This window comes from Podarcis tiliguerta, assembly GCF_965153285.1.
Source record: "Podarcis tiliguerta genome assembly, chromosome: 3".
In the NCBI taxonomy this organism is placed as follows: Eukaryota; Metazoa; Chordata; class Lepidosauria; order Squamata; family Lacertidae; genus Podarcis; species Podarcis tiliguerta.
In genome coordinates, this window is record NC_139536.1 from 46,963,048 (window position 1) to 46,975,964 (window position 12,917).

A 12,917-nucleotide genomic window follows, 5' to 3' on the forward strand; every position below is an offset into this window, starting at 1 on the left:
TTGAGCAAGATCATGACCTAAAGGAGGGAAAGAATGAAACTATTATTTTGGTTCCTGCAGCAGCTTTAATGTTCAAGGATCTGCGGTACTCAGATAGGAAGGGAATAAGGACCCTGCCACATTAATAAGAGCAAAAATATCATAACATACTGAATTATATTTCCAGAAATACACGTAGAGCAGCAGAAGTCTGGATGGATGAATACAAAAATTTCTATTATGCAGCAGTGCCTTCAGCCAGAAATGTACCTTATGGCAAGTAAGTGTAATTACTCCTTTCCTATTGTTCGTGCATTTTGAGATTGCCTTTTGGAGGTGGCCTGGATTTGAAATATTATAAAGTTAATGCTTAAAGTATCGTTGACTATAGAAATACAGTTTCACATGTCTCCAGAGAAGGGCATCAGGGAAGGTTTCAGTCCCACCTTATGGTCAAAGATAAGAAAGATTTGAGGGAAGCTCCCAGAATCCAGAATTTTCTGCACCTAGCTCTCTCCCTTAAGGGAACTTTGCTTCCTGGCCTCTCAGGCTCCTCCTTGCTGCTCTAGTGGTAGTCAGCTAGCCAGAGAATGTGGCCTCAGGTGGCACTAAGCAACTGGTAATCTGCAGAGGAACACAAAACCTGAAAGCCACTGAGGCTTCTGTAGGGGAAGCGGCAAATGGATGTGAAGCCAATTGCTCTTATTATCTAGGAATGCCTCCTAGCAGCACTCAGACCTCCTGACTGAGGCTAGTGACTGCCCGTTTCCTTATAAAGAGTGAGGGCTTGAGGATACTGTGTGACAACTCGCATTCTCCCCGGTCCTCTGAGGATGGGCAGTTTATGGTTTTGTGTTGTTGTTTTTTAACTCCTTCCCCCTCCCCTGCATCCCTCTATTCAGTCCGTTCAGCCTTCTGTGCCCAATAAAATCCCTGTTTGAAGCGCTCTACAAACTGCTTCTCAGGCTCCTATCTTTCAGCTTACTACTGACATTCTCACAACAAATAAAGGAAGCTTTGTTGGCAGATACGTATGTGGAGCTAAGGGGTCACATTACTGCTATCCCTTCTGACTTGCCTGTGGCAAAACCTACTTCTGTCTTGCCTTCACAGAACGGACAGTGTGATCAGTCGCAGCTCCACCACAAAAGGGTCTCCCATCCACATTCAACCCCCATGTTGGGCTGAACTTGCTCCAGACTCCCTTAACCCTTTTGACATCCCCCAAGGGACAGCTAATATTTATCCATTATTGCAACACCCTCTTCTAGCACCAGCGTTGGGCTCACTGGATCCCTTCGTTAACCCCGAATATGATCCAGGGGAGTGGAGGGAGGGATCTCGGGTGGAAGAACAAACCTCGTACTTTCTATTTAACATGTTCCTCATTGAAGCTCTTCTCCAGCAACAAGAGAACAAAGCGTTGGTTCACACCTGAAAGGTAGTTCTGTGTGGCTGGGTGAGGGGCATCAGGTCTCGCCCTGTTTTTGGCTGCTCCAATTAATCACCATAGTCTATCCAGCTTAACATGCTTTTCCCATTTTGTTATTGTTAGGGAAGTGGCCATTTGTTCTCTCTGTGTCTTGTCTGAGCAACCTGTTGGAGCTTGGCTAGGACTCTGGGAGCTTTCCCTCAAGTTATCTTTTCTGCCTTTGACCACAAGGTGGCACCCTGAGTGATGCTCTTCGTCCAGCAACACAGAACTTCCCTTGAGATAGAAATCAACGATTCTTTTTAGATTGTGCCAATTTAAATATAGCTGATAAACACTGTTTCTCTCAATAGTATTCAAAGCCGAATGGAGTTGAGAAGGAGACTTAACTGCAAACCATTCAAATGGTATCTTGAAAATGTGTACCCTGAGCTAAGGTGAGTCATCTATTTTATACAAATGATGTTTGCTGTTGCTTTTCAGCAAATTGGGGAGTGGGGACGACGATTATCCTTTCCTCATTTAACTTTTATTTTGTGACTTTTGTCCATCTGTTTTAATACCTCCAAAGTGCAGCTTGTACATCAAGTGTGACAATGTTGCTAGGAATAGGTTTGCTGCTTTTGTATATCCATGATAAACTAAAAACACAACACATAGCACATAGCACATTTGTTTATTTCATTTCTATCCTTCCTTTCATCTAAGGCAGGCTTCCTCAAACTCGGCCCTCCAGATATTTTTGCCTACAACTCCCATGATCCCTAGCTAGCAGGACCAGTGGTCAGGGATGATGGGAACTGTAGACTCAAAACACCTGGAGGGCCAAGTTTGCCTATTCCTGATCTAAGGAGCTCAAAGTGGTTTCCTGTACTGTTGGCCGGGACGGAAAGCAAAGTTGCCTTTCTGCCATTTGGCCTAGGCTGGAATAGGAGGCTGCTTCAGAGGCCAGCTGCTGCTTGCCAATCACAGAAGCTAACATTTCATGTCCCTATTCCCATCTGCACCTAAAAAGCAGCTGAAGATTGGAATATACAAACCCAGGTGGCTTACTAGACTGGGTCCCAACCACAAAGTTTCTGGTTCAAGCCATGTATTTCCCATACTATATAAAAGTCACATGGATAATTTTTCTTCTTCTGTTTGTGGTCACTTCTAGGGAACTAATCTGGAAGAGCTATCAACTCCTTATTTCATACTCATAATTACTAAAGTAGATAGAATCCCTGTTTTTCCTATTGTTCATATAAATGTGAATTTAACAGGGTGGGGTGAAAAGACATTGAGGAATAACTAATTCATGTTTAGTTAAGGGAGTTTATGCCCTGACAGTACTTAAAACCAGATCAGTGTGAAGTAATTTCTTATCTCTTGTCAATTGTCATTCTGGATGCAGTTGGGTTTATTTTAGCTGCTTCATCGGGTGTGTTATGGGGAGAAAGTGGGATTTGAAAGAATATTTTGAATGCCTATATTAAAGGATACAAAGCAGAGAGATGCACGGCACATTGAGTATTTTTCTGCTCTCTGCTGTACCCCAGAACTGTGTTTGAAGACCCGACTATTGGAAAACTTCCTGTGGTTCAGTTGGCTGCTGTTGCGTCATTTATCTTCAATTCCAGGGGAATTTAAAATGCCGTTTTGGGGGAGGCTGAGAGAGCTACCAACAGGAAAGCTCTAGAAAAGAATTGCATTGTGTTGCCTCCGAATTTTACTCAAACATAGAGTAGTTTTTAATATTGAAAGATGTTTGGAATTCTAAACTATTTTGTGGTGTTTTACTTTTCAGGGTACCTGATCACCAAGATATAGCTTTTGGGGCCTTGCAGCAAGGAACCAATTGCCTTGACACTTTAGGCCATTTTGCAGATGGCGTTGTTGGTGTTTATGAATGTCATAATGCCGGGGGAAACCAGGTTAGTAATCACAGGTTCCTAAGTGGCAATAAATTAAATTCACTACATGTAAGAAACAAGACTGATGGGGAAATCACATTTTATATTCTTTATCACCCCAAAGAATGTAGGTTTATTACTGTATTACTCTTTTAAATCTTTTAGACCTGCCTATTTGGAAATTGTGTTTTGCTCACCTTTCCTTCTGACGTTTGCCAAATATGGCTTTGTGGATTTCCATTTGTGTTGAGATATGACATGACAAACGAAAGGATACTGGATAATTTAATTTTTGTGGGCTGTAAATAGGCTTAACTTCTCATTGGTTGTGCAGGTACAGAAACTTAACATAGACATTTGAAGTCCTTCTGAGACTTGGCCTGCAAGCATTTTTTTTTCATGTTGAGGATAAGGTGGATGAATGAATGGGTTGAGTGTATATGCGTGTGAGAGAGACATTCTTACTTTTAGAACACGGATTTCCATTAACAGCTCTTGAACCTCAGGGTTAAACATAATTAAACAGCTACCAATGAAATGGTGCCTTAAACGAGAGAACACAAAGCTGACATTTTCAAAATTCATGCCTTTTTGCTTCACATTGAGATGATGTGCAGAGGTGATGTCAATAAACTTACGTATTTATTTCCATATCCCATGCCGTGCATGGGGGATAGTTTGGCTGAGTGAAAAGAAATAAAATATCTGGCATGGCTACAGGAGCACAAATTCCATAGGCTGAAGGAGAAGTGGAGCGTGCCCTAAACTGAATCCAGACAAAATAGGCTGACACAACAGACCTCAAGCAATGGATGCATTAAGTACCTGTGGTCAACTTTTCCTGCAGCAGAGTTGCAGTCAAATTGTTCTCATCTTGCAACTTAGCGCTGCAACTTCAGTTGTTTTTTCTTCCTTGGCTTGTGAAGGTCATTGTTTGGGAATGGCTCCATCTTGTGGTCAAAGGCAGGAGTGGAACTTAAGGAAAGTAGGCAACTCCCACAATTCAAATCACTCCAGCCTTTTCGTCAAAGCAGAACGCTTTCCTTTAGCTCCTGGCCCTTCTCCTTAAGTATGATAATTTTATCTTTTTCTAACTGCAGCCATTCACTGAATGCCTCCTCCTTGTTCCATTCTCCTCTTGGCTACCCATGCTGTCTGCAACTCACAAGCCCTCATTCTCTGCAGCCCTCCTTTCCCTCCAGCCTAGCCTGCTGTTTTTTCCCACAGGCTGTTTTCTGCATTTGTTTTGCCTCAATCCCTTCCCACACTGTCTCCCTCCCTCCCTCCCTCTCCATTCGCTACGAGTGTTGCTCCATTTTGGAAGCTGCCCCAATAGTTGAGGAGCGAGTCTCCACTTAGGCGTGTCAGATCATGTGGGAAATAAAATTAAGCTGATGGAATGAAAACCAAGAATAATTGTTCTTTAAACGTACAACCTTCTACTTGGGAAAGATATGCTTGTATAATACCCTTTAACATCTCATGCTTCACGCAGTTTTTCAGTATTTCCATTCAGGGGCTGACTTGCACATTAATCATTTTAAAACACTATTACCAAATGGCTTCTTTGCTAAACCCCATTAGTTATGTCAATTGCTTGGTGGTGCCTTCATCCTAATCTGACTCCTACTAGTACAATCAGATTTCATTTGCTGCCACTTCCCAGAAGTAGGCGGCATGTTTCTTTACTGAAAATGAAATGGCGCTGCTGCAGTTCTGCATTTGAAATATTCCCATGGAAGAGCTGGGTGCTTACAGTGTAGTTAGCAGAGAGGTCGATCTTGATCATCTCCAATAATGGGAAATTGCACTTCAAGGCAAGTTGGAGATGGAACGAGACCCTCAATATGCATTGCCTATGTGGGTGATAGTCATCAGAAATGGCCTGGTGTACGTGCTGAAAGGGACGCGGGTGGCGCTGTGGTCTAAACCACTGAGCCTCTTGGGCTTGCCGATCGGAAGGTTGGCGGTTCAAATCCCCGCAGCAGAGTGAGCTCCCGTTGCTCTGTCCCAGCTTCTGCCAACCTAGCACTTTGAAAGCACATCAGTGCAAGTAAATAAATAGGTATTGCTGTGGCGGGAAGGTAAACGGCATTTCCATGCGCTCTGGTTTCCACCACGGTGTTCCGTTGCACCAGAAGCGGTTTAGTCATTCTGGCCGCATGACCAGGAAAGCTGTCTGTGGACAAACACCGGCTCTCTCAGCCTGAATAGCAAGATGAGCGCCGCAACCCCATAGTCGCCTTTGACTGGACTTAACTGTCCAGGGGACCTTTACCTTACATGCTGAAATACAGGTTTTATAAGAGAGATGGGTATAAAATGTCACTGGCAGTTCAAACGTTGTCTCTGAGTCTTTCCTGTTTCTTACTTTCTTAGGGGTGAAGCAAAACCTTAAAATTCATTCAGTACATTTAGGTATTCCGAGAAGGTAGGATCCAGCTGTATGATGGTGTGATATACCGCCAGCAGAGGGCAGTATAGGACAACTCTCTCCAGTTCATCTTAAAAGCAGTATTGCACTTCCAGATTCACAATTCTAAGATTAATATTGGATTCCTAAGCACCATCTAAAATCATTGGGGCAGAGTTCTCAAATGTTTCTCCCTAGGTAGAGAGAGAGAGAGAGAGAGAGAGGAATATCAGCAATTTGCATTTCATAACAGACACTTCTGTCTTTGTAAAAGCCCTTTCTCATATTAGAAGAATTTTGTAACAATCAGGTAAATGAAATGTTTTGCAAGCATTCTGCATGAATATAACTGTCTCATTTCCTTTCTGTTGCAGGAATGGGCCTTAACAAAGGACAAGTCAGTGAAACATATGGATTTGTGCCTTACTGTTGTAGACCGAGCTCCTGGCTCACTCATAAAACTTCAGGGCTGTAGAGAAAATGATGGTAGACAGGTCAGTACACAGAATACAGCCATGTGCAAATAGGGCTGAGAACACACCAATATCATGTGCGCCCTTGTAGATATTTATTCCTCTTCCCTGTGCTTTGTTCTGCCACCTACCTTTCCATAAGATATTATATATGTCTGCTGGATTTCTGGCAGCAGAGCAGTGTTGGGTTTGTGTCATTGAATCACTTTGCCCATTGGGTTGGCTGCTGTGAGATTCATTGTATTATTATTATTATTATTATTAGTAGTAGTAGTAGTAGTAGTATACTAACATGCATTTGACCAAACTGCGAGAGGCAGTGGAAGACAGAAGTGCCTGGCGTGCTCTGGTCCATGGGGTCACGAAGAGTTGGACACGACTAAACAACAACAGTCGTAGTATACCGCCCTTCATATGTCAATCTTAGGGAAGTTCACAGCATATAAATGCAACATAAAATAATAAATACATAATAAAAACAAAACAATAACCCCCTCACCCACTCACACAAACACATTTAATAATAATAATAATAATAATAATAATAATAATAATAATAATAATAATATTTATACCCTGCCCATCTGGCTGAGTTTCCCTAGCCACTCTGGGCAGCTCCCAATCGAGTGTTAAAAACAATACACCATTAAATATTAAAAACTTCCCTAAACAGGGCTGCTTCCAGATGTCTTCTAAAAGTTGGATAGTTGTTTATTTCCTTGACATCTGATGGGAGCGTGTTCCACAGGGCGGGCGCCACTACTGAGAAGGCCCTCTGCCTGGTTCCCTGTAACCTCACTTCTGGCAGTTCCCTCATTGCAAGAAGTTCCTCGGCACTGGATCTCAGTGTCCGGGCTGAACGATGGGGGTGGAGATAGGATGTTATTCCAGCCAAAGGCCTGGTTGAAAAGGAATGTTTTCGCCCGGCACCTAAAGGTATATAATGAAGGTGACAGGTAAGCCTCCCTGGGGAGAGCATTCCACAGACAGTAGAACTGATGGCTGGCCTTTCTTACAGCAAGCTGCCTAGTGTAACTAAATCCTTTGGTTTCATTCACCTCCCAGCATTTAATCTCCCACTCCAGTATACCAGGGGCTTTCAGCTTCCATTTGGGAAGTTTGCATGGACAATGCTAAAGGAAAATTTACAGGCACAGGGGGTTTGCAAAGCAAATTTAACAGTAATGACTTTAAGGAGTTGCCATTATTTGCTGTAAGGAAAATAGATGGTAGACCAAATAACCCTAGAAAATACTGGGCTTTAAAATCAACATTTATCTAAGTGGATTAACTTTTTAAATTTTCTTCTTCTTCTAGAAATGGGAACAAATTGAAAGCAACGCGAAACTGAGGCACGTGGGCAGTAACCTCTGCTTAGACAGCCGAAATGCCAAAAACGGTGGTCTGACGGTTGAAGTCTGCAACCCCTCGCTGTCGCAGCAGTGGAAGTTCACACTGAACCTGCAGCAGTAGTAGGGCTTGCTCAGGAGGACTCTTCCCGTTTCCGAAACCTTGGGCAACATTTTGATTGCATTACTGATACTTTATATACCTCAGTATTCCATCTTTGTCTGAAAGTAGGCGACAAGTGAACAAAAGGGAAGCAAGAGAACTGGGGACCGTGCCATTGCCTGGTCAGACGTAGCTGCTGCACCCTTCTTGCTCCCTTCCACCGCAAAGGCTCACCAGTTCCTTTCCGGCATCAAGCTAAATCCTTCCACAGCAGATGACTAAGATTCCTAGGAAAAACAGATGTACAGTAGTAGGAAACTGCTTTCAACACACAGAAGAGGGGGAGGGTGGGAGAGAGGGAGGGAGGGAGGGACTGATGGGGGAGGGAAGCAAATTGTTTGGAGAAGATCATTGGCAATCTCCATTTTACATAGAAATCAGTGTTCGTGGTTTCCAGAAATCAAAGCATTTTGAAGGTTTTTGCCATGTGTACTTGGTATATTTCACCATGGACTTTTCTATGACAGAACTCTTAAATATAAACATTCTATATGTTTATATATAAATATATATATAAAATATATATTGTCAAAATTTTCAACTTTCTATCAATTTTTCATCCTGTAATTTATCCAAAAAAACAAAACAAACAGAACAAAGAAAAGCAATTTAACACTTTTCTGGGAAGTGGACTGGACAGTTGGTAGAAGAACAAAACTTTGTGAAGATGCAGGTTTGTGCTGCTGAGTTGTGTTCATGCAAACACTGGATGTTTCTGCTTTGTGAAGTGTGCCTATTTTTATTTTTTTGCGCTTCCTCCTCCTGGGAAATGTCGGACCTCTGCAGAGGAGGGTGATCAAATGGCAGAAAGGAGCTCGCACGCTTCATCTCACCAGCATTGTCACCTCCAGTTGGGGAATTCATGCCATGTGCTCTGGATATCTATAAACTTGGTATTTGTATTGGGCAATTTGGGGCTACTTAAAACAATGCAGCTAGGAGGGTTTGGTCTTCAGGTTGTGTTCTTATCAACACGTGCTTCTTTTTCTCCTTTTAAAAAGTTGTCTGACAGCACAAGATCACAATAGCCTTCTCGTGGAAGCATGGGCAGCTACCTACTAAATATCAACATTTCAACTCTTATGCCTGTGCTTTTGGGGGGCGGGAGTTATCATGGTCTGGGTTTTTTCTTTACACCTGTGCCCTGTTTTAAACTGGTGTTTCAAACTTGGCTGGAGGAAAATGTTCTGAATACATTGGAAGGAGCCATTTCAATCCAACTGCTGTTTTTATATCAAAGTAATGTCTGGGGTTACTCTGACGTCTTTGCCTGTAACCCCCCCCCCCTTCTTAAAAACACAGCTTATGTAAGATTTTAACGGTGCCCTCTGGTGATTACAAAGGACAAAGACAAATTATTATGCAATCATGTTTTGACAGTGTTCTCTTCCAGCTACATAGGTCATAAGAGTATTCCATAAACTGTATTTTCCCCTATAGCTGCAGTATTTGCCACAAAATGCTTCCATTGACACAAAGGCTTTGACATTTGCAGTACCGGTTTAAAACAGGCTGATAAACTGTTATATGACATGCTTGTGATCTCTGCAGGTAGTATTCACAGATGTCATATGAATTCTACATGGTTTGAATCCACATTGCTTTTTCCTTGAATGTGGATTTGTGCATATAATCCTCTTCCAGACCAAATTTCCTTCTCCCACACTGCAAGTTCCCATGTATATCCTATTTACATACGACCTTGGCAACAAAAAGAGAGAAACTTTGGACTTGAGCTTTTCAAGATTCGCTTTATTTTCAGCCACCCAACAACACTTGACATGAAAAATATTAGTGAAGATGAAGATGGTGATATTTTAATATTTGAGGGACTATGCATTCAACTCGCAACTATACAGCCAACTGGTTATGATCCAGCGCTTCTGGGAAAAGAACTTAATGAAGGGGAGCTAAAATATTAACATTTTTTTTTCTTGTGATATAAAAGCTAGCAGGCAAACCAGCTGCTGTTTTCTGAAATAATAGGAGTTTGCTGCCTTGACTGTTAACCTAACCAGAGTTGCTAGTAAGTTTTATTAATAATATCTCCCCACTCCAGAAACTCTAATGTCGTCTATGTATTATAAAATGAGGATATGTTCTTAAAATTCTAGAGATCCTACGCAGACAGTATCTCCATGCTGAGACCGCAAATTGTGGGTGTTGGATGAGAATGGAAATATGGTAATGTGGTGTTAGCTATGTTTACATGACACAGTGTGCCAAAGTTATTTACTGTGACTTCATCCTTTTTTAAAGTCTATGGATTTCTGGTGCTATGCACCAACGACTGCTGCTGCACAGATCCTCTGTCAGTGGGGTGTACTAAGGGGCACTGTGTGAAAACCTTTGACATGAACGGAGGGTGTGCAGTTGCAGCCAGTGGCAGATATTGACCTTGGGTATCAGAAGTAGCCAACATCTCTCCCCCTCCCCCACCCCTCTTCCTTTTATAATAAATCACTAGGAGACTTGGAAACAAATTGCAATGCTATCTCTGTGCTAACCTTATCTGAGTGTCTTCAAAGCAAAAATGATGGGGGTACATGTGAATTTTGTTTTGCAAATCAGATGTCATTTGGAAACTGTCGTTTCGGTTGGTTCTTTAAAATCTGCTGTACAGAGCTTGTACTTTGTTCATTTTATAGATGGAAACCATCCTTGAAAAAAAAAAACCTGTTTGTTTAACTTAAGGAAATAAATACTTTATAGATAAGATAGCGAGGTTTGCTGCCATTCTGTTTTTGTGTACACTCAGGAACTGGCCCCAGAATACATGAACTTCAGCTAAGACCACTTGATCTCCTTGGCTAGCCAGCATTCTTACAGTGACTTAGTGGTTAAGAGCGGCAGACTCGTAATCTGGTGAACCGGGTTCGCGTCTCCGCTCCTCCACCTGCAGCTGCTGGGTGACCTTGGGCCAGCCACACTTCTTTGAAGTCTCTCAGCCCCACTCACCTCACAGAGTGTTTGTTGTGGGGGAGGAAGGGAAAGGAGAATGTAAGCCGCTTTGAGACTCATTTGGGTAGTGATAAAGTGGGATATCAAATCCAAACTCTTCTTCGGACATTACTTTTAACCATAAATTAAATTCAGCTATGGTTTTAAGGTGAACATGTGCAGCACTCCCTCGCATTGCTTCCTTTCCTGAATGGAGTGAACCAAAAGAGGCTGGATTGTCATTACATGTGAACCTTGTGGGTGGCTTCTCTCCTAACAAACCATGGCAGTATGTTTGTGTTTTGTTACCCAAGTAAAAAACTACAAGCACTAGTCTGCATATTAAAAAAAGCCAGTTCCTGGTTTGTTTCTTCCATGCGGTGAAGAAAGGTGTGTGGGAGGCACATCTGCAGGGATTTTTGCACCAGCATGCTGCTCATTCACACGAATCCTAAGTTTCATATAAGCTGTAACTTAATAGAGTGTGCAAACCGGGCCTGTGTTTTTGTAAACCAGTTTTGCAGATCCAAAGAATGCTTGAGGCATTTCCAGTCGGGGAGGTGCATCCATTGGAGGTGGTTTTTGGTTTTCACTTTGAACAGCAAACCTTCCCGCTGGATCTGAAACCGCTCCTGAATTTCCCTAAGAGATTTGTCGTGGTCGGTGGGTGTTTGAAAAACACCAAGGATGCTTTGAATTGGTTTGTGCTGCTTTGGATTCGATTTCATGGATTTGTTTTATGAGTTGCTGAACATAGAAGGCTTCCACCATACCCACTAGACAGTATTGTTGCATCTAATGTAGGCTGAAGAGGAAGCTGACTTCCTCACCAGAAACATTTTATTTCCACCTCCTCCAATTCCTGGCCATTTCTACTAATGTAATACTATATTACTATCTCTAACAACTGCTGAAGTTCATTACAACTTTGAAACAGATTTCAAGTTGTGTAAAAGTTTGCCTTTCTTTGCTCAGGACAACTTGGGCTCCGGAAACTTATCTCTCCCCTTAACTTTCACATCAACTTTCACAACTTTCACAGCTGAGAAACGATTTGTATCAAATGTTAGAATAGCCTGTTGCTATTTCCTGGAACCAAGTATCCAGAAACCAAGTATCTGGAAAAGTGGAGGGATTGCAGAGCAATAGTTGGCCTGCCAAGTAGTCGATTTCCAGTGTTTTCACCTGTTCTCACCTCCCTACCTATAACTCTGCCACATGTATGCCCTTCACAATCGATGCTTGCTGTTGAAAACCATAATTTCCTCTCCTTTGTCCAAGCAGGGAATTAAAATGCTAGGCACAGTTGTAGTCAATGGTGTCCTTGCATTGGTGGACTTCCCCCTCTTCTCTCTTGCATCGCCTAAATCTGCTTCAAAGGATTGGGAAACCCTCCAGTGTAGATTACAATCTAGAGAGCATTATTATCCTGTAGGGTTGCATGGGGGATAATTGTTTGGGGCTTTAATGAAAACCCATCACCAGTTAATGAGAAAATAAGTTGCATTCAAAACTTACCAAGAGAGAATTTCTTCTGCAATTCTCATGGGTAAGGTGCAGCAGGGTTGTGGGGTGGGGTTGCACTTACCATAGTTTTGAGGTGGCTAAAGGGTTTTTTGCGAGTGCCCTTGCTTTTCACTCTACAAATGGACTGCACTCTGCAGCCTGCCCAGGTGCCCATATTTCAATTAAAGCCCTGCGGAAGAGACCACGAAGCCATCCTTCCCTCAGATGGCGTGGACAGCCAGGGAGGCTGCAGAGGGCTGGTGAAATGTTTGCCAGAAAGAAAAACACACTCTATCCATGGTCACCTTGCTGTGATAAGGTAAAATCAAAATTCTGCACCCACCCCAGTTCTAAAAGATTTCCTAACGAGGCAGAAAAACACCAACCTTTTTAGAAATAGGACCATGCAGCACTACTCAGAGCAGGGGTGGGTAACCTGTGACCCTAGATGTACAGCCTTCGTCATCCTGACTGCAGGTGATAGAAACTGGGAGTCCAACAATAACAGGAGGTCCACACGCTCCCTGTCCTTTCTTAAGAAGGAAAGCAACCATGTTCCTGCATGTAAGTACTACAAACCTTGGGGCCTTGGTGGAAAGATGGTGGTGTATCAATGCAAAAACTATTATTATATTGCTGAAACCATTACATTCCAAATGTCACAACATGTGACTTAACAGATGTGAGCTCTAATAATTAAAGCCATCATGTATGAGATGGAATTCATTGAGTTACAGAAGAGACTGGATTGCGCCCAAGATGAGATA

At 42.5% G+C, this 12,917-nt stretch overlaps 1 protein-coding gene and 1 long non-coding RNA gene across 2 annotated transcripts in view; one reads left to right on the plus strand and one right to left on the minus strand.

Annotated features, from left to right (window-relative positions):
* Window positions 1–10,187, plus strand: part of GALNT2 (polypeptide N-acetylgalactosaminyltransferase 2) — a 67,062-nt gene extending 56,875 nt beyond the window's left edge. The window contains exons 12-16 of the mRNA XM_083433635.1: window positions 167–259; window positions 1,765–1,848; window positions 3,201–3,327; window positions 6,094–6,213; window positions 7,510–10,187. Of these exons, the coding sequence (XP_083289761.1) occupies window positions 167–259; window positions 1,765–1,848; window positions 3,201–3,327; window positions 6,094–6,213; window positions 7,510–7,665 (580 nt within the window). The 3' untranslated portion in view covers window positions 7,666–10,187. The remainder of the gene's footprint in view (window positions 1–166; window positions 260–1,764; window positions 1,849–3,200; window positions 3,328–6,093; window positions 6,214–7,509) is intronic.
* LOC310674447 lies at window positions 8,441–11,503 on the minus strand. The gene is made up of 2 exons (XR_014509600.1): window positions 10,761–11,503; window positions 8,441–10,536 (listed from the first exon to the last, which is right to left on the minus strand). It is a non-coding gene; the product is annotated as an uncharacterized lncRNA (long non-coding RNA).
* Between the last annotated feature and the right edge of the window lie 1,414 nt (window positions 11,504–12,917).